The sequence below is a fragment of the Rhinolophus ferrumequinum genome, chromosome 22, assembly GCF_004115265.2.
Source record: "Rhinolophus ferrumequinum isolate MPI-CBG mRhiFer1 chromosome 22, mRhiFer1_v1.p, whole genome shotgun sequence".
In the NCBI taxonomy this organism is placed as follows: domain Eukaryota; kingdom Metazoa; phylum Chordata; class Mammalia; order Chiroptera; family Rhinolophidae; genus Rhinolophus; species Rhinolophus ferrumequinum.
Window position 1 is genome coordinate 12,346,596 of NC_046305.1, and position 21,140 is coordinate 12,367,735.

General features: G+C 36.0%; 1 protein-coding gene across 1 annotated transcript in view; it reads left to right on the forward strand.

The window, feature by feature from the left end:
* SOAT1 (sterol O-acyltransferase 1) overlaps nucleotides 1–16,078 on the forward strand; it is a 58,684-nt gene extending 42,606 nt beyond the window's left edge. The window contains exons 4-16 of the mRNA XM_033092781.1: nucleotides 829–977; nucleotides 2,137–2,196; nucleotides 3,044–3,151; nucleotides 4,058–4,340; nucleotides 5,105–5,183; nucleotides 5,692–5,773; nucleotides 6,085–6,130; nucleotides 6,803–6,932; nucleotides 8,671–8,768; nucleotides 9,902–10,000; nucleotides 11,028–11,163; nucleotides 11,774–11,919; nucleotides 13,225–16,078. Coding sequence (XP_032948672.1) covers nucleotides 829–977; nucleotides 2,137–2,196; nucleotides 3,044–3,151; nucleotides 4,058–4,340; nucleotides 5,105–5,183; nucleotides 5,692–5,773; nucleotides 6,085–6,130; nucleotides 6,803–6,932; nucleotides 8,671–8,768; nucleotides 9,902–10,000; nucleotides 11,028–11,163; nucleotides 11,774–11,919; nucleotides 13,225–13,281 — 1,473 coding nt within the window. The 3' untranslated portion in view covers nucleotides 13,282–16,078. The remainder of the gene's footprint in view (nucleotides 1–828; nucleotides 978–2,136; nucleotides 2,197–3,043; nucleotides 3,152–4,057; nucleotides 4,341–5,104; nucleotides 5,184–5,691; nucleotides 5,774–6,084; nucleotides 6,131–6,802; nucleotides 6,933–8,670; nucleotides 8,769–9,901; nucleotides 10,001–11,027; nucleotides 11,164–11,773; nucleotides 11,920–13,224) is intronic.
* Nucleotides 16,079–21,140: the final 5,062 nt, after the last annotated feature.

Sequence of the window (21,140 nt, forward strand, 5' to 3'; positions counted from 1 at the left end):
CTTTGTATAACAGAACCTAGAAAAATACTACTTCAGATATTTTAGGTTTAACCTAAATAATTGACTTAGCGGAAAGAACACTTTTTTTCCATGGAAGAATTAGAAAGTAACACGTTGTTTTCTTTTGTGTAGTTGAGTCCTGCCAATTTAAAAATACCCAGATTTAAAGTTTGAGCATCCACACTAGGTGGCCTATTATAAGAAGTGGGTTTTTTTTACTTCATACTTTTCAAAAACTGGATGTTAAAAATAGTCTGGGACCAAAATGTTTAACAATTTTGTTATGAAAATATGTGTTAGTATTAGGTAAATGTATAACTATGGAGATAGGAATAAACATTATTGTGCAACTGTTGGTTATATAGAGAGATGACATGATCTAAAATATAATCTGTGGGTACTTGGATGTAGAGGTTGCAAGAAAAAAAAGGAGACTTAAAATTATTTAATACTGCCTTTTACTTTTTGTTGTTTTCCAGAGAAAAACTTGAAGAGAAAAAAATACTGTCATTTTTTATCATTTCTGTTATTTTGGTTTTGTATATTATTTGTAGGTGTTCATTTAGGGGGTAATTACTTGATATCTTGATTTATGCTTAAAATGGTATAACTTTTTTAAAAGGCATAATCATGTTGCTTTTTAAGTAGCCACTTCTGAAATTATAGGTCACCTGAAGAAATCATTTTTCTGTTTTCACTCCTGCGAACTCACTTAACATGGATTTCTTTGATCCAGCTCTGTTCAAGAGACCCCTTTAGAAAAATGTGAATAACCCATAAGCATGTGTTAGTTCCTCACGCCTTCCATTATTTGTTGTAAAATTCTAGGAATTGAAGCCATTTTTTATGAAGGAAGTTGGCACTCACTTTGATGATTTTGTGACCAATCTCATTGAAAAATCAGCATCATTAGACAATGGTGGGTGTGCGCTCACGTCCTTTTCTGTTCTTGAAGGAGAAAACAAGCACAGAGCTAAGTAAGTATGAGTATTAGTTTCTTTTAATGCAAACATCTATTCTCGTATAGCCCAGTGGTCAGAATGTGGGCTGCAAAAATGTCTGAATTTATACCCTAGCCTCTTCTTTAGCTACGTGTTGTCTTGGGCAGATGATTCAATCACTGGAAGTGTGTGTGGGGGGGCGGTCCTTCATCTTAAATATGGTTTATGACAAATGTACAGACCTTATTTAAAACTATGGTGACATTTGAGTGCTTTACCTCTAAACCAGACAGTGACCCTATGAGGTAGATACTGTAACTATCTGTATATTACAGATTAGGAAACTGAAGCACAGAGCAGTTAAATGTCGTCCAAGATCACAGCAGGGATTTGATCCCAGGATCTGGTTCTAGAGTCCATGCTCTTCACCACGTCATTGTACTACCTCACTATTGTAGTCTACACAATACTTGTGATAAAGTGCAGTGCAGTTAGTGTATATTTTTCCAATTGGTCAGTCATCCAGAGCAATGGAGGCTATCAAAGTCCAGTGTGAGCTAATTTGCCATTCTGTGCGTCTTGGTTTTAGGCCTCTGTGGTCTGTCAGGCTCTCCTGTTCTGGAGGACACTTTTAACCAGTCGTAGTTGATAGACGCACTGGCAGTACTGCAAAGAGCCTTAAAGAAGATGATCATGCTAGATGTTACAGTGTGAGCTTTCAGTAACTGGAGGCAGCCTTTCAGGATTGTTGGAAGCCCTTTGACATTAGGGAGGGCATCATGAATACCAGGGCAGTTTCGGAGGACAGACCAGTAACAGAATGTGAACCCGAGTTAAGTATGGCCGGAGGCCTGTCTGAGACCTTAGGGATGGATGCTTAGGAAAAGGAGTGGTTGTCTGGGTGTGATGCCAGAACTAGTGCCGCTGTAGTCGGGTGCGTATAATATTTCTTCCTGCCTAACCAGACAGGCGTGCACCTGCCTCGCAGCATTGTTCAGAAGGAGTAAATGAGATGACACCTCTAAAATCTTTATCGCAGTACCTGCATCATAGTAAGAAGGCCGTTAATTGATGTTACATGCTGTAGTTTGTGATGTTCTTTCTCTTATCCCTAGGTTTAAATTTCTTATAATATTATACTTGACGTATTTATATTTTGTTTTGTTTTTTTCTTTTCTTTTTCCGCTCTTCCCAGAGATTTCAGAGCACCTCCAGAACATGGAAAGATTTTTGTTATCAGGCAATCTCTTTTAGAGTGAGTATTTTTTAGTTGCTTTTGGTAATTATTAGTTTGAATTTAAAAAAAAAAACAACAACTTGATTTTTAGAATCACTGCTTAATCTATGAATGCTTAATGAGTTTGTTCTGTGTTCATGTAAATCATTAGTTTTGATACTTGGCTGTCTCTTGCTCTTTCTTTCTGATCTAGTTTCAAAGGAGGTTCTTTATCTAGTTTCAAAGGAGGTGTTAGAAATAAGAACGATAATCTGTCATCAAATTCCTTGAAGTTCTGCTGCAGTCTTAGTCAAATAAAAAGATCAAGGAGGATAGAAAGTGAAATATTTGTAAATGGTTAAACTTACAGACTTTATACGGGTTATACTTGGTTATCATTGACATTATAGAAATGCATATGTGTGAATCTTAACATCTTGGAAATAGATAGTAATATAGTACGTATTTAAGTTAAGTGGAGGGAGTAGAATATAAGAAAAGGATTTTTAAAAATCTTTTTCGCATTTGAAATAGTTTTCTGTGTTCCCTGTTTTTAGCGAATGGCCATTTGCCTACCTTACAAAACCATGGCTCTTGGAGGTTTTCAGGAATTTACCCCATTTCTTTGAAGTATTTCATATGCATGCTGTTTTCTAGGAGGCAGTATCATTTTATCCGAAAGAGCTTATCCTAAGCATTTCCATTAGTTTTTACCTTGGTCGTGTCTTTTACTGTCTCTACTTCAGGTTTAATGTTCTGTGATTACTATTTGAGATATTTTTAGAAAGTGAAGGAAATATCTTCTGAACTGCTTTAAAGTAAAGTCTTTAACGTATGGTGTTTTACAATTAAATACAGAATATTATTTTATTTGTTTAAACTACAGTGAGCTGTTCGAAGTGGACCACATCAGAACAATTTATCACATGTTCATTGCCCTCCTCATTCTTTTTATCCTCAGCACACTTGTAGTAGATTACATTGATGAAGGAAGGTAAGACAAGAAAAGGGATCTTTGGCTAGTTGATGCATGGGGTGTTGGAAATTTTCACTATATTTAAATTTTGATAATGGATGATTTAGTTAAATTTGCTTCAGGAAATCCCAAAGCAGCTGATTTGAGGTTGAGATTCCTTTCTCCCGAAAAGTTCAACTAAAAATATTAGAAGTTTCATTACTTTTATTTTTCAACTGGTCTATTTTAATAGACCATAATTAGTAGTTTTTAGGTAATATTCCTAATGGAAGAAATTTGTATATATAATTTATCAGTTTTTCTACTATGGCATGCATTTCTGGTTGTTACTAAAAATAAGTAGCTTATTGGAATTTAGTGTTTGAAAAATGTGATATTTCTTTGTAATATAAAAATCAAGTTGTAACTTTAAAAATGGCAGTGTGGTATTTCTACATTGAATTATTGCTTTATTAGAAAATTAAATTTTGAGATAGTGATGCAATAGTATATTAATAGGTTTTTGAATTGTACCTATTTCCTTCTGAAAAATCATCTTTTGTACATAACAGTGATTACTATTTGAATACTTTATTAACTTTTCCCTAGAATATTTTACAGCTTAAAATGTATTAATGTGAGAATCTAATCTTTGAGAAGTTCAAAGTCTTATTATTTTGGGTTATCTCAGGTATCTTCAGTTCAAAGACCATATTATCTTAGGGCTTTTAGAAAATGTATTGTCGAAATATATTTTGAAGCAGAGATTTAGAAGCAGTTCTTTATCAAGCACATCTATGAACATCCATGACTTATGTATTAATGTATTAATGTTGTTGTGTTTCCTAAAGTTGAGAGTTTGGGACCTGAAAGTGGTGAATGATATGAATCAATGCATATTATAATTTTACTTCTGTGTCCTTCCTCTGTGCGTTCTCTCCCCAGGCTGGTGCTGGAGTTCAGTGTCATGTCTTACGCTTTTGGCAAACTTCCCGTTGCTTTATGGACGTGGTGCGCCATGTTCCTGTGCACACTCTCACTTCCCTATTTCCTCTTTCAACACTGGGCCAGAGGCTACAGCAAGAGTTCTCATCCTGTGATCCATTCTCTCCTCCATGGCTTACTTTTCATGGTCTTCCAGATTGGAGTTCTCGGTTTCGGACCAACATATGTTGTGTTAGCATATACACTGGCACCAGCTTCCCGGTGCATTGTTGTATTCGAACAGGTAAAGTTTTGAGTGTTGCCCAATGCAATCCTATGCTCAGTTAAAATAATACTAGTACTAATAGTACTGTTACTACTAGTGTAATTATTATAACAACAATAATATTGTACTGACGTGCTGTTATTACTGGTTGTATTAGTTGGATAAATGTTCATATCTGGTTCTTTGTGCTATTATCTATAAAATGAAAGTGTTAAGCTGGATCACCACAGCTCTTAAAATTTGTTCCAGCTTCAGTGTTCTCTGATTCTTAATAATTGAAATAAACCATATCGAACTGTTCTGGATTAATTCAAATTTTGTTCTTGAACACTTTTTGTAGTAGTCACCTATACTATAAAATATTTTTATAATTAAAAACCTCACTTGTGAGCTGTCAGATCCATTGTTTGTCATATAATTATTCCCATCTAAAGAACAGAATTTTGTTTATACACCTTTCAGAATGTTCTAACCTGTAGTAGTGCTCTGTTTGACTAATGGAAAGGACTGTTTCAAGAGACTTTCTTTGTATAGACTCTTAATTTCTTAATTTGTACTATACCTGTAATAGTACTGTTAAACGCAAAATAATTCGAGCAATAACATGTCCTTCTTTAGAGTTTGTTTTTCATTGGCTTTATTGCATAAAAGTGAATTTGAGTTGGTATATGCGAAATTAAAACATTCTTTATGTGACTATAATCTAGTGTGGTTCTGGGGTTGCTTATGTGAGACAAGGCAATGATAGAAAATTCATCTTTTTCTTCCCCCTCCTTTTGTAGATTCGTTTTGTAATGAAGGCCCATTCATTTGTCAGAGAGAATGTGCCTCGGGTACTAAAGTCAGCTAAGGAAAAATCAAGTATGTAATTCCCTTATGTCAAAGGATTATTCCTAGGGTATTTCAACCTTTGGTGTTTATTGGGATGGCATATTGCATTCTGCAGACATGTTTGATTTGAAATATATAGGATCCATATTGGTTTGGAAGACTGTCTCACTATTTTTGTGATTGTTCCTGTTTTGCTTTCATACATACAATTCAAAAACATTGATCATTAGACTCTTGTAACTTTGTGTTATTTGTATAGACTGTTAATAGACTCAGTAGACCCATGTGTACTTATTACTGTTTTTGAATTGCTGCTTAAAGCTCTAGAAGTTATCTATAAGTCACAGGAATAACTTCGTTTGGAGGGATTGGTGTATTAATATAAGAATAAGTCATCATTTTGGGAGATCAGGAAGAAACAACATGAACTAAGGAGAGGTCGTTTTATTCTTCCCTATTCTGTGCTTCCTTATTTCCCTTTAGTTTTGCTAAGAGAAGTTGAAGAGCTTCTGACCTAAGCATAGTTGTCCTTTTCCAGGCACCGTCCCAGTACCCACAGTGAACCAGTACTTGTACTTCTTGTTTGCGCCTACCCTCATCTACCGTGACAACTATCCCAGGTAATGGCACTATGATGTAGAAATGTGGTGAGTACCCGAAGTGTGGCATAGGTGAGGTGGGATAGGTAGGCAGGGGCCAATCATGTAGGGCTACAGAGAAAAAAGAATGAGTTTTAATTTTCTCACTGGCCTGGTGAGCCCCAAAAGGTGGTGCTAGCAATCTGATTTGCTCTCAGTAATTCTTGACAGAATTATGCAAGTATTTCATATGCCAAAAATGATGTTCTGTGTGAGAAAATATTGTGAGGATCTGTATTAAAGTTCAATTGTTTATTTTAGTTAGAAAACTTATTTTGTTGCTTCCTTTTTAGGACTCCCACTATAAGATGGGGTTATGTCGCTATGCAGTTTGCACAGGTAAATTTTTTTTAACTGCCTGAGGTTTGTTGATTAGTGGCAGGTAGGGATTTGAATGTATTATAATAATTTAATCTAATTAAAGAGTTGGTGAATCCAGGTCTGTTGGGAGCTCTAGAACTCTTTCTGAAGTCTTTAAATTATTCCCAGTACAGTAAACAGTGTTTGTTTTGTCAACATCAAAAGTAATTTTCTTCAGTAAAATAATTTATTTTAATGTAAGTAATTCCATTTGGTTACTTCAGTAAGCATCTACATTAATTTTCCCCTCCCCTCCTGGTTTTTCATTTTGGGATATATATGTGTGTGGGTGTGGTCTGACCCACTCCCCAAACTTCTCCAACCCCTTATCAGAATCATACATCCCGAAAGATCCCATTTTGAAATTCTTGTCTCAATCAAATACCCATTTATGAAATAAATTCTTTTGCTGTGGGTTTCATGTAGCAGGAAAAGCAAATTCTAAGAGGTCTGATCTTTTAGAAGTGCCATTTGGTAAAGGGTTGGGAAAAGGTATAGTAGAAACTAGGCATGAGTACTATCTGAAGGGTTACAGCTTGGCAATTTTATATACTAGTGTCAAGTGGAATGTATATGCTTTGAAAGGGAAAAAACCACCATATTTCCTTATCAAGCCATCATGATTATAATTATATCTTTGTTGTGTTCCAGGTTTTTGGTTGCTTATTTTACGTATACTACATCTTTGAAAGGCTCTGTGCCCCCTTGTTTCGGAATATCAAACAGGAACCCTTCAGCGCACGTGTTCTGGTCCTATGTGTTTTTAACTCCATCTTGCCAGGTAACATGGGTACTGGTTAATGTAGTCATTCATAAAGTTGCAAGGACAATAGAAAGCTATTATGTATGAGCACCTTTGATTTACCTGCTTTTCACTATTAACTCCACACATCTATACCCATTCTGACCTCTTTCCGTCTGTCTCATAAATGAAGTATGTTTCAGTCTTAGGCCAGTCTTCCCACTGGTCTTCTGACTTACACTCAAGTTTGGTTTCTCTGACTGTGGATAGTGCATATTTATGCTTTGTTTTCCTATAATTTTGCTCCTATTCCACGTAGGCCGCTGGAATGGCCTTTATTAAAATCGTTAGTAATTTCCTGATTCTAAATCCAGTAGATGCTCTAGCCCTTATTTTGTTTGAGCTCCGTGAAGCATTGCATGCCGTCGACCACATTTTGAAATCTCCCTCGTCACTCTTTCTTATTCTCCTGTCTTTCTGGCCATTCCTCAATCTCCTAATTTACTTTATTCCACTTATTTTTTTTTTAGAGATACGTGAGTACCTGTTATATGCCAGGTGCTGGGGACATAGCAGTGAACAAGACATACTTACTCTTTACTCTTTGGAAACTTGCAATTTAATTATATTTCTAGTTTCTTTTACTTGCTTTTTCTTTTTTCTGTAACCATTAAATATTGGTGATGTTTTTCATCATCACCTTCTTTCTAACTTTCCTCTCTCCCAGAGTTCTTCTAGTAACCTTCCCTGATTGCCCCCCAAGATTTACTTCAGTAAACTCTTTTATCTGTCCCTCTAATAGGATATATGTTACATACTTGTGTGTCTTGCTCACTAGGCTACAAATTCCTTGAGATCAAGGATTGTATCTTATAGCCAATCAACCATTCACAGTCTCTTCCTTATTATTTAATACATAGTAGATACTCTATACATATTTTTTGAATACATATAGAAATGAAAGGGGTGGACATGTAAAGGACATTTTACAGTGTAGTGTAATATATGCTACATAAGGAGGATGAAGAAAGTGCTGATGAACTTTGTATCATATTGGAGATGCCATTTAACATTGGGTATTGAAAATAGATAGGCATTAGCCGGGCAGAGAAGTGGTAGAAAAGTGTTTTCAGGTAGTGGGAGAAATGCAAAGGCATGTAGTTATTTTAGAACGGACTTTAGAAAAGTCCGGTTACGGATGATGTTTGCAACACGGGGAGCATAGAGTTGGAGATAAGTTAACCTTATCACTATTGATATTTGGGGCTGGATAATTCTTTGTTTTGGGGGGACTGTCTTGTGCGTTGTAGGGTATTTAGCGACATCCTGGCCTCTAACAACAAGATACCCGTAGCACAACCTCCACCCCTTGAGCTGTGAAAACCAAAAATGTCTCCAGAATTGCCAAATGTCTCCTGGGGTGGGAGGGGGGAGGGGCATGGCAAAATCTCCTCCAGTTTTAAACAACTGGTTTAGAGGAATGCATGAGGTCCAGATTTTAAAGGGCCTTGTGTACCAAGTTAAGGCATACCTCTGGGCATTTCTGTTAAAAACAGACTGGGTCATTTGTCATCTGTAAAACCCATTTGTAAGGAAGTTATTGGTTTATAAAATTAAAATAATTAACTTTTAAAAGAACGTTATCTCTGGAATGGGTAAGCTGGAATAATAACTTTTATTTTTTACGAAATAATTCTGGCTAAACTGATGATGACATATAATTAACTGCTTGGTATGTGAGCTATTTGGAAAGACTCTTAATATTGTTTATTTTCAGGTGGGCTGGTACTGTTTCTTACTTTTTTTGCCTTTTTGCACTGTTGGCTAAATGCCTTTGCTGAGATGTTACGCTTTGGTGACAGGATGTTTTATAAGGTAATGTATGCTTGGACTTATCGTCTCACGTTTTATTTATGTCCTCCTTGTCAAGTATTTGAGTGTTGTTGGCTACTAGCTTTTTAACATAAACATTGTGAAATAATTTTTTTCCACAAGTTTTACCAATATTAAGTCTGAAATTCTGCCATCAATATAACTAGCAAAGCCTTATCTTCTACCTCTAATATCCGCTTCCTTCATCTAACATCTGATTTTTACTGGATCCTGTTTTGGTGATTACAGAAAGAAAACATGTGTCCAGAAAGCATTATGAGAGTATGCTGACTGTTCGTTCATTTGAAATTGGCTGTCTGGTGCTGCAGGAATGATCTCAGCAAATTACTCCATTTAAGATTGTTGGACAGTTCATGAAGAAAATAACTTTTCCCTCCATTATTTTTGAAAAATATTAATTCTGTTCAAAATAGTATTCTTATACTTCCAAAGTTGGAGTTAAGTTCTAGACAGGAGCCAGAGTCTAGAGTTTTGTTTGTTTGTTGTGATTTTGGCAACACTCCAACCCTACCACTCCTTTCTCAAAGAAATAGTGAACGTAGGTTGAAAATTTTAGATGTCTGATTCCATTGGTCTGATCTAAAATAGAGAGCAAGGTAAATATGTAAAGGAGCACCAGGATTTCAAGGTAGCGGCCACCTCACTCCTTGCACAGCTTACATTGTTCTGTGTGATACCTGCACACAGCTAGCTGTCTAGCGTTAGCATGCTGTCCAAGTCTGTGTGACCTTAGAATTCTCTCACTGTGTCCTAGCAAGGTAAGGGGAATTAATGGGTTGCTATTTAGAGGAACACTAGATTTAATGATTCTGTGTGTTCCGTGTCTTCCACTACAACTTGTTTGATAATGAGACAAAATGAACCTAGGGAGTTAATCATATATAGAAATAGAATTGATGTCATATTGCACACGAATAACCAAAATACCTTTTGAGATTTTTCTGACTTCAGTGTATGGACTAAGAATTTATCGTAACACACTCTGGGTACATGTGTGTTACTCTTTGCAAATATTCAGGGACTTTTGCTTTGGCTCTTTGTGTATGTGTGTAATGTATATGTATATGTGCGTGTTATATGTGTGTAGTTTTATAACTGTGCTTTTTTTTCCTCAGGATTGGTGGAACTCCACATCATACTCCAACTATTACAGGACCTGGAACGTGGTTGTTCATGACTGGCTATATTACTATGCTTACAAGGACTTCCTCTGGGTAAGGAGCAAGATTTTGGTGATGTTGTTCAAGAAATGGAGATTCTTTTCCAGAAAGTATTGTTATTGTGTAGCTAGAAGAAGTTAACTTAGTCGTCTTCAATTCTCTTACGAGCCATTTATGTCGAAGAAACCATCTGCTTTGAATAGTAGTGCTTAGAGACCAGTATGTGCAGGAACCAGGCTAATACCATGTTTGTGCTCTAGGTTTTATTTTATATAATCGCAAAGTAAGAATGCATGGAAGCGTTGAGACATTGAAATGATTCACCAGTAATCCAGTAATGGATCATTTCTTATCAATCTCACTGCCAACAAATTATCTCCCTCTAACTTTTTTCATTTTTGTTTTTGTTTGTTTGTTTAAAGTGGAAAAACACCTATGTTTGAATTTATATCTCTCCACTTGGTGACATGTAGGTCTTTGAGACAGTCTTTAGAGCAGAATGTATTTAGATGTATGAAGTGTAATCTTGAGTCTCATGGTTGATTAACACTGGTTATCTCTAGCTTGCAGACTTGAATCGTTAAATAAGGGCACTGTTTGGCTTAATGACACCATGTTGTGATGCAAATACACTGTATTTGAGTGTTCTTTCATTTGTAAGTGTAGTACAAGGCAAGTTTCTTCCTTCTAAATCTCAGTTTTGTTACATATAAAAGTGGAGAGAATGCCCTATCTACCACGGTGTTACTCAAAACGTTGAGATTTTACACATGAAAGCTATGTTTTGTGAACCACAGTGACTTACAAGTATAAGTTATTAATGTTTTTGGAAATATACCCAGATCTTTCAACATCAGTGGTTTTGAAAATGCCTCATTTTAGTAAAATAAGGATTTTTAAGAACAGATATTGTTTTGAAATTATTATATTTGATTAATTCAAGGAGTAGATGGGGAAATCACATATAAATGTAATTAAACAGGTGCCTTAGCATGTGGTAATTTTAAGTCTTAAATGTATAGTTCATGCTCAACTACAGACTTTGTTAAAATTACTTTATAATACTTTCCTTTTACCCTAGTTTTTCACTAAGAGATTCAGATCCGCTGCCATGTTAGCTGTCTTTGCGGTGTCTGCCATAGTGCATGAGTACGTGCTGGCTGTTTGCCTGAGCTTTTTCTATCCAGTGCTCTTCGTGCTCTTCATGTTTTTTGGAAGTAAGTATCTTGGCATGCCATGAGGATGGAGTGTGATGTTAAAAGAGACATTTAGAAAATCAAGTATAAAGTCAATGCAGAGAACTAGATCATAAGTAGTAATACCATCTCAAGGCAGTATTTGCTTATCAGATGGTAAGAACATTCACTTTGAGTAATTATACACAACTTTGTTTCAAGATGCTTACACTTCAAAGTAGGGAAATGAACTCAATAACCTCTTGAAGACTATTGATAACCCTGATTTGGCAGCTCATAAAAACTATAAAAACAATTTCCCCATCCTTCAACTCTGTCAGCTGATGAAAATAAACTAACCCTTTTTTGGGTGGGGGGAGGAGGGACAAGTCAGAATATGAATGATTCCGTGAAACATATTTTCTTTCACCTGTTCTGAATATTATCTGATTGCCAAGTAATCACTGATTAATAAACTTCAACCCTGGAACTTCATTTTTATTTATAGGAAGGGTGGCCAGAATAAAACACATATACACAGAGTTGGTGCTCATTGTCATAATTAAATGACTACAGCAGATATCTGAGGCTGCTCATCTCCGGATAAATTATGTTTCGCTATATATATTTTTCGTTTTCTTCCTGACTTTAGTGGCTTTCAACTTTATTGTCAATGATAGTCGGAAAAGGCCAATTTGGAACGTTATGATGTGGACTTCCCTTTTTGCGGGCAACGGAGTCCTCCTGTGCTTTTATTCGCAAGAGTGGTACGCACGGCAGCACTGTCCTCTGAAAAATGTGAGTCACCAGTCAGGCTGGAGTGGAAAAGCGACCTGCTTGTCCCCTGTGAGGGCTGGAGGGCAGTGTTAAGAGGAAAGAGAGCAGTGGAGATTATGATGAATTAATGTTAAGCGGAGTGCAACATGGAGTAACAGCATTAGCTTATTATCTGATCTCACTGCACTAGCCTTGAAAATGTTCTTTTCTTTGGTTTTACTTTGAAGTGTCCTACTTTTTGGGTTTCTTCTTCTTCTTTCTTCGTTCTTCTTTCTTCTCTTTTGCTTTTACTGCCTTTTCTGTAGCTCCTAATTTTCTTCCTGTGTCCTAAAAATGTAGGTGTTCTCCAGGGTTTTCCCAATGGCATGTGTACCCACCCCAACCTGAACATGCATTTTTTTTACTGCTTCTTTTTCAAAGTAATTAACTATTTGTAAAAATGTTCAGCTGCATTCTTGCCTAGGATCCCATTTCCCTTGATTCTTTTTGTTGTTGTTTTATTTTTCATAATTATGTAAGAATGTCATTTTTAGAGCGTTAGCTTTTAGCTGCATATGGATAACTCCCAAATATTTAGGGGATGCCTTCTTTATATATCTGGGTATTTCTCACAGGCATCTATAACTGACGATGTCCACAATCAAAATAATCAGTTTCTCTGCCAAAGCTTCTCCTACTGTCTACTCTGTTTTTGTTATGTTGCCCTAAGGGTGCCTCCTTATTTCCTATTAATCCCCCTCTGTGCATTTGAACTAACTGCTCTGGACTCTGAGCTCTGTCTCTGGTCACTCTGCTCTTTACACTCAGATTCCACCTGTCAGATTTTATTTGATCAAAATCCAATTTGGATGCAACGTTTTCAATGACACCTTTCAAATTCTTGTGCCAGTCTACTTCCTATTTCTAAACTTTTGTACAAAACCTTGTATTATAGTAATTTGTGTATATATTTTATCATCCTTAACCTACCACGATTTAGAGTTTAGGCAAGTAAAAGTAGGGCTGTGCTGAAATAAAATACAAGATACAGAAAAAAGTAATGCCTATTTGAAATTTGGTCAGAAGTCCATGCAATTGTATAGCATTTACTGGACTTTAACAGCTTCATGTAAAGCTCCTAAATCAAATAAATCTATGCTATAGATAAAAATAGTGAACATCTTTTGAATTATTGAGCTGCTAATAGCTTAGAGGTTACTGAAACGCTGGCAGGCATCTTAGAGATGCACAATATATCACATTAACACCCCTTTTCTTCCCCCCAAACTTCATGCACACAGTGCACACAAGTAAACTACTCTTCTGTTTTTCTTTTTTTCACTGAAGCCCACACTTCTGGATTATATCCGGCCACGTTCCTGGACTTGCCGTTACGTGTTTTAGAAGTTTGTACTTTGTTTCCTCCTTTGACACTGAAGACTGGGTATTCTGCCTGATTTGGGGCCAGCATCTGTTTCCAGCTGTTACTGAAGTTACCTGTGTTACTTGGAGCACTCCAGACTTTACAGATTATTCACTCTGTTCCTAAGTCACCTGAAGACCAGTTGTTGAAAGTTTATTGGAATCTTGTATACTTAAGCAGTACTTTTTTTTCCTTTTTGGGAAGGGAGACTTACAGCTAACATAACGACAGATTTTTGCGGGGTCGTATTGGCTACGACTCAGAAATTATATCGGTTTTGTTTCTTGACTTTATTTAATTAGAGACTGAACATGTTTTCTCGGCCCCTGAATTAGCCAAAACACTTACGAAGAAATAATTTAAATACCTCTGGCTTAGAAATTTTTCTCATGCACACTGTTGGCGTGTATACTAATTAATCATACAATTGGGAAAGAAAAGAAATATTATGGAACGTTTTGCTGTTTCTAATAGAACGAAAATATTTTCCAAAGACAATCTTTTTATATATCCTCATTTGTATTTTTTTTTCCAAAAAATTTAGTTCTACTCAATTTTTACCTGGTTTTCATTATACAGTGTAGGTCTTGATTTCTGTGAAGCAAAATTAGACCTTTCACCTTGAATTTTTGAGTTTGCATTCATAATATTATACATTGAGGGAATAGAAGTAGGAAGGGAAAGAGAAAGAAGGCACAGGACAAAGAAAAATATTTCCTCTTATAACTTCCAAAGTAATTTTAAAAAAACTTTTTTAAAGTTTTTAAAGTCTTGCAGAGTCAATCATGTGTTTGAATTATTTTATCATGGAACTTATATGTGGAAAATAACTTTTTTTAACTTTAAGGTAATAACTTCTTTTAACTTATTTAGAAGTATCCTTTGGTACAGTTATTTTATTGTCTAATAAATACTGACTTGAATTACTTTGCAGACTAGTAAGTCTGTAACATAGTATTAATCATTTTCATTAACATTAAAGTGATTATTAAAGATCCAGAAGCTGGCTTCTGTATTTGCTCAATTATTATACTTTTAATGGTAGTATACTTTAGACAAAACATATTAATATGTGATCATTTTCAAGAAAATAGACACCATTACGTGATGTTCGCTTGTTATAAGATCCCACTGTTAACACAATGTGGTGTGGAGGAATTACATTGTTTGTATTTATGAGGTGTGATTATGTTTGTAAAGAGTGAGCATGAGTTCAACTTTCCACCCAAAGAAGTTAGACTTATGTATTACCCAAAAGATTATTGTTACTTGGAGCAGCCAACTAGAGAGGTTATCTTGGTATTCTCACCACCCTCCTGCTATCCAAAAAGTTGTTGGAAATCTTTTCTGAATTGTTTTAAAGTCAGTTTGAGTCTCTCAAGAAGGTAAGTGGTTCCTTAATAGCCACACTTAATTTGTACCACAAGTGCCCGTTTAATAACCTCTTTTATTTCTCATACCTTTGGTAATGAATTTAGGCAGTTTTCAAACATCAAATCCAGCTTCAGCAGACTAAGGTGCACCTCAGAGGAGGTTATTTTTGAAAAGGTTCCACATGTTCCTACCCAGTAGTTATCTGCATAGTGGTATTCTAATTGTAAAAAGACTGCTTTAACATAGCTTCTGATTTCTGGCATTTTTATTAAAAATCAACATGAGTCAACCACTTGAATTTATAACTCCATTTTAAATATAATGAGGGAGCTGAAAAAACTAGATTGGTCTAAGACTTGGTTGTGAATAAGCCCATCTGTTGAAGCGAGCAAATGGAATTCCTAGGCCTGTATTTCTGTTAATTACTGTAACCGTGTACTCTCATCAGGAGAACGTTGTCGCTTTGTACTGATTCTGAATACTGTATTTGTTGGACTGATGAAGGCTATTTCAAAAACAAAACAAAACTGATGTCTTCCTTTTGTTTGTTAGTGATTTTTTTCTGCCCAAGATTTTTAAGTGACAACAAATAATATGTGTAATAACTGTCGACTCTTTAGAATGACAAGACTGTCCTGAGAAATTTTCAGAAACAATGAAAGGAATAGCCACTTTCTATGAAACAAACAAGTTTGATAGCCATGATCTTATTGCTGGCTGCTTTTAGCAAATCTTTACACAAATAAATTAAAACTAAAACTTCGTACTAATGTGTTTCAGGAAGATTTATTGATTTTTTTCCCCTTCCTTTGCCAGTATGTGTGAAAATTATTTTTAGCTACCAAATGATATTTTTTTCCTTCTGAAAAGTAATGAGTTTAAAATTTCCTCCCTAAGAAATTTTAATGATAGTAACTTTTTTGGGTGTGTTATCCAAGAGAATAACTAAGATCTCTAACTTTGTCATAAATTTGTTGAATGCTTTTATTCTCAGTCCTGGATAATGAAGGTAAATGGAGTTTTCTTGGTTTTGGTGGATTAATTTGCAGTTGCCTAGTGAAGTTGCTTGCCGCATGTTAGACTTTAAGTAGAAAACTGAGGCTGTTTTTAACCTGTCGATACCTACAACATTTGGAAGCAAAAGGAGTGGAGAAATGTTTTTTTCCTTTTTCAATTAGTGCAAGGTAAAAGTGGATGACATCGGCAGGTGTGTAAATATTCTGTATTTGCAAACAGATTATGTTATAGAAGTAATTCATTTCATATAGGCAATTTTCATCATAATGTTAAAATTATATCTGCCTGAAAAATTTAATCCTGAAGTCTTTAAAGAAAACAGAACATTGTGTTTTTAAAAACTGGTCATGTGGGCTGTTTAACTTAAAAATACATAATTTATGAATTGTTGAAGTCTTTTATTCAAAAATATATCTTTGTTTTGTATGGTCATAAGTAATTTTGAGTAAAGTTCATTGTTTTATGTGGGGAAAAATAATGAAGATAAACTAATATAACTGTTATAACCAAGTAGCCTAAACTATTAAAATAAATTGTTACACTTAAGCCCAGCATGTAATACATAAAATATAGCTGCTTCAGGTTAAGATACGTGGGGGCTGGAGCCCTTCTTAAGTTTGCTACACCCATATTCTCCTTCCCCAAAACAAGCAGTTTGAAAACCAGTGGTGCAGTTATAAAAGAACATGCATGGACTTTTGATTAAGATAGTCCCAAACTTACTAGCCATGTGACCTTGGGCAAAGTTGCTTACTTTATCAGAGCCACAGTTTTCCTCATCTGTAAAATGAGGTAATAACTACCTCACAGGGTTGTTGCAAAGCACTGGCCCTGGCAGAAATAGGGCCTCATTATTTTCTTAACCCTCCGTGAATTCTAAATCCTTATGATCTCATTGGAATCCTTTAAGAATGTGAATGTTTCAAATGCTGCAAACTCCCAAGAATACATGCTGTTTTTTTTGAGACTCTCAGGATGATGTGAATCAGGGTTACAACCTTGACTGATGTCATAGGCCCTCCGATAATGGAATTGACAACAATTTAACAGGAGTCTTAAAGGCACTCACTGATGTTTCCACCTCTGCAAACAGACTTTCCGATTTATTGTTTAGCATTTGGTTAGGGGGGCAAGCTTCTAAAAAGAAATACATTTCTGCTTTTACCTAGGTATTTAAGTCCAGTGTTTAGAACTGGTGTGGATACTTCTTAAAATTTATGGAGAGAAAGAAGGAAGCTAATGAGGCCTTACTTCTTCCAGTGTAAAGTATGCTTAAATAGCCTTAGGAGACAGAAGAAATTTCTTAGTGGAAGCTAGTTCATACTTTTGTTAATAAAGTTTTAAGTGACTTGCTTACCAATCCTGTGCAAAATTTCATGTAGCTTATGTAGTTTATATAATACAGTTTATGTGTATGTATGGTATATTTATGCTATCAAAGAAAGATCTGTCTTGGACATTGTTTGACGTATCTTCTCTCTAGGCTTAATGCTTATGGCTCAGAACTTAAAGGAACTGCGACATAAATGTTTTGAGGGATGTTTTTAGTGAAGCTTAGATAAGTTATTTGTGAAGCTTATGTAAGTACATATTTGATTAGTTTCTCACATCATTAAAGTTTCTATCCGGTAAGAGAGTGTTGGAACCCAGTTTATAAAAGACATAGAATATGGCTACTCTGGTTGAAAAAGGGAGAGTGGAGCCCTCTTTGCTTGGTTTGCCCATGCACGCCCTTCCCCACCTGAAATTTAAAGCCCAGTTTGGAAATCAACAAATAATAATAAAGTTGACACACTCTATTTTAGGTTAGTAGGAAAACTCTACCATCTATATAATCTACTAAATCCTTAATAATGTTTTCATTTCCCTGTACAGTATAAAGAGTTTTTAATAGCTACTTTGGATTTGAGCAAAAGAAAGGGTTAATTTCAGAAGTGATAAGTTTTTTAAAAAATCTGAGGCTGCCTCTGTTCTCCTTTTTGTAAACACTTTCTTCCTTATTTCTACATCATTACATATTTCTGCGGTCAATATGCCCTTCCCAAGGGAGTGCTAACCTTTAAGCTAGCACATACCTCACCATGCTTTGTGGTGGGTGGTCTTTTGTCTTAATGAAGTGGTAGGTGTCCTTTCTCTGTTTTAAATAACTTTGAAACATGAGGCAATTAGTGTACCCAATCATTTAGGGAGGCAATTTGAATCCCCATGGGCAAACGTGCCAATTCTTGGGTGGGAAGAGAGCTCAAGCCACAGCTAAGGCAGGCTCTACCATAAGCGCGTTGTGGCAGCTTCCTTCCCTCCATACCTTTCCAGCTGGTGCGTTAAATCTGTAGTGTTCTGAGAGCAGCAGAAGGGTCACAGAAATCTGAAGAAGTGTTAAAGGTTTTCCTATAATTAAACATGTCTTTTCTAATTCATTCGTTTCTCTCTTCCTGAATTCCTTTTCCCTCCTCCCTCCAAATCCTCGTTTGTGTAATCATTGGTATTATCACTTTGTTTAGTATGCATTGTACTCGTATTAACTTAAAAAGTTTTAAACTTTGAAAAAGACACACACAAAAAATAGCAAAATATTGCGTATGTGAAGACTATGATAAATAAATATATTTGGAAAAAACCTAGTCTCTGTTGTCTCTAAAAACCTAGTCTCAAATTTATTCAGTGTTAACTCTATATTAATTATGTATTTCACATTGATAAATGCTTTTCATTTACTATCAGGCATCTTTATATGCTGAATATAGCCAAAGAGAAGGCGAAGAACAGAACTTTTTTTATCCAAGATAGTGGAAGGGAGCCATGTTACAGATTACAAAAATAAAATAATAGGACCCAGCTGGGACGGTATTTGCATGAAGAAAAGCAGTGACACTGATTCTTGAGCTTCCCCTCTTTATATTGGTCATTATCTGTTGCTTGATTCCTTTTGCCCTTGTTTGTTTAAAACTTGTGAACAGGTATTTCTAAAAATGCACCACCCACCCTCACTTAATAGGTAGAAATGGACTTACATTTCTAATGAAAAGCAGAAAATGTGTTGGCCATGAAGTGTGCTTTTTCAGATGAGACTTGGGGAAACAAGCAAGATAGGCAGCAGCTTCCCTCCAAAGAATCTCAAAATAGGAACCTATTATGAGGAAGATTTGACACTGCAACATTTTACCCATAGAAGCATGTACAGTCATCCCTCAGTATCTGACCGGGATTGGTTCTAGGACACCCACCCCCACTGTGGATACCAAATCCACAGATGCTCAAGTCCCTTATAGAAAATTTCATATTTACGTATAATTTCTTATATAATTTAAATCATTTCTAGATTACTTGTAATACCTAATGTAAATGGTTATACTGTATTGTTTAGGGGATAATGATAAGGAAAGAAGTCAACATATCCAGGAAATGCAGACATCCTAGATCTAACTACCTAATACATGTCAGTAACAAAGTAATTTTTTTTCAACTATTTTCCATACGCAGTCGATTGAATCTGCAGATGTGGAACCTGCAGTAATGGAGGGCCAACTGGATCATAGTAAAGGCCAAGAAGTACTTACTCTAGTTACCTGCTGTGGTCTGGGTCTACCCATCTGCCTGCCTCTGCAGTGCCAGAAGAGTGGGAAGGGGAAATCCCTTCAGAAATTAGACATGCCCCTTGGGCCAAGTGACTTCATTGCCACTAGGAGCAAAGCTCCAGTGCGGCAATTTGCCTTGATGAATTTACTAAAGTTTAGGGTCCTGTCCTTTTAGGCTCAGCTTGCATTTGGACCCAAATTAAGGTTCATGGATCTGATTAATAAAACAGCATACCAATTTATGAATATACCATGAGAAATTGCACGTGGAGTGACATACTCAGGTTGTAATGGTCACAGAATTTGCTCTCTGTGGAAGCCCAACTTACTATTTGATGAGAAAGATGAGTTTATTCTAGACTTCATCAACACCACATGCCAGCGACTATGCTATGCACTGAAGAGACACTTGTGAGCATATTTCTTCCTGTAGACACAGCCACATGGACTCAGAAGGAGGACTTAGATGAATTGAGTAATGACTTAAAATTAAAACAATCAGGCATCATTTCAGTTTTAGTGATGTCTTTGTGGAAGCAATCCTAGAAGCTACGCTGCCCCTGGGAAGTGTTTGGCTGAGAAGTGCGTAGATTTCTCAGTGTCACCTTTTAAACATTTCTGATTGATAACCTTCATTTTTTACATTAAAAAATTCTGGCCTACTTCCCACTCACTCAGACTCTTTTGCATGCTGTGTTTCTGTGTCCACAGATGTGTATAATCGCTGCCCACACACCTGGGAAATGAGTTGGTAAAAGAGATTGGTACAAAAGCACACCCACTGTTTTTTTCCCAGTTGACAGCATGTTTGGTCAACACATTACCGGCTCTCTTGTGATGTAATGATCTGTCCACCTGAAGCCCTGGAGGATCCCACTGCAGTGTGGGTGTTAAGCTGCCTCAGAAGTCAGCCAACACCAACCAGCACAGTTAGCCCCATTTATAACTATGACTGTCATTTTTACTGTGTCCTGATATTTTCTATTAAGGAAAACTTCTACCTGCTCATCTTGCATTTAACTATGGTATTTTCCATCAAAGACCTCAATACTACATCTTACTCCATTTTAGGGTTCTCTTGGTATAATTCAAAATTAGGAGAGTAGTTTCCAAAGCATAACAATTGTATTCTTCAGTAGCAATGGTCTTATTACAGTGTTCTCACGTTCTCATCTATCCTTGTGCTTACTACTTTATATACTTTTTAAAACTAGGTTAAGAATATGGAGGATGAGTTACTTTGTTCTTGCAGTACCTAAAGGCTTAATAAACCTATATAAATCGATGCTGGAGTTTTGGGACGTCTGTAATTCAGTATCTTGATTATGATTCCCAACTATAATGTACAGTCACACCAGTGAGGTAAGAGGAAGACAAACTTTGGGGGGAAATTACCTCCTACCTGCTTGTGCATTGCATCACCTGTTTTGGTGGCAGCTAATTCTTAAAGGTGAACTATATGTGTATTTTAATTCTGGAAATCTAGAGAAAAATTAGGGTGACGGGAGACAGGGCTAAAGGCTAAAATCTCAGACATCCAAGGTGTTTGACTAGGAGAATTAAAAGGGGCCTTAGAGACGTTTTCATTTTCAACATTTTGCTCATATTTCTCATTGCTATTACCCTGGAAACCAGAAAGGAAAAAGAGATTTAAGTCTATCAACGTAGAAGCGATATAACTGTCTTCTTGATTTTCAAACATCACCTATTGAAGGTGTTTGTGCCAGGCACTGTACTTGGTACTAAAGAATATGACAATTTTACAGGATAGGTTTTCTTTCCTCCTGAATTTTATTTTTCAGAATAGAGGCATCTAGACACCGGGATTCCACCGGCATTATTAGGCAGTAAAGCTCGATCTTACACAAAATGAT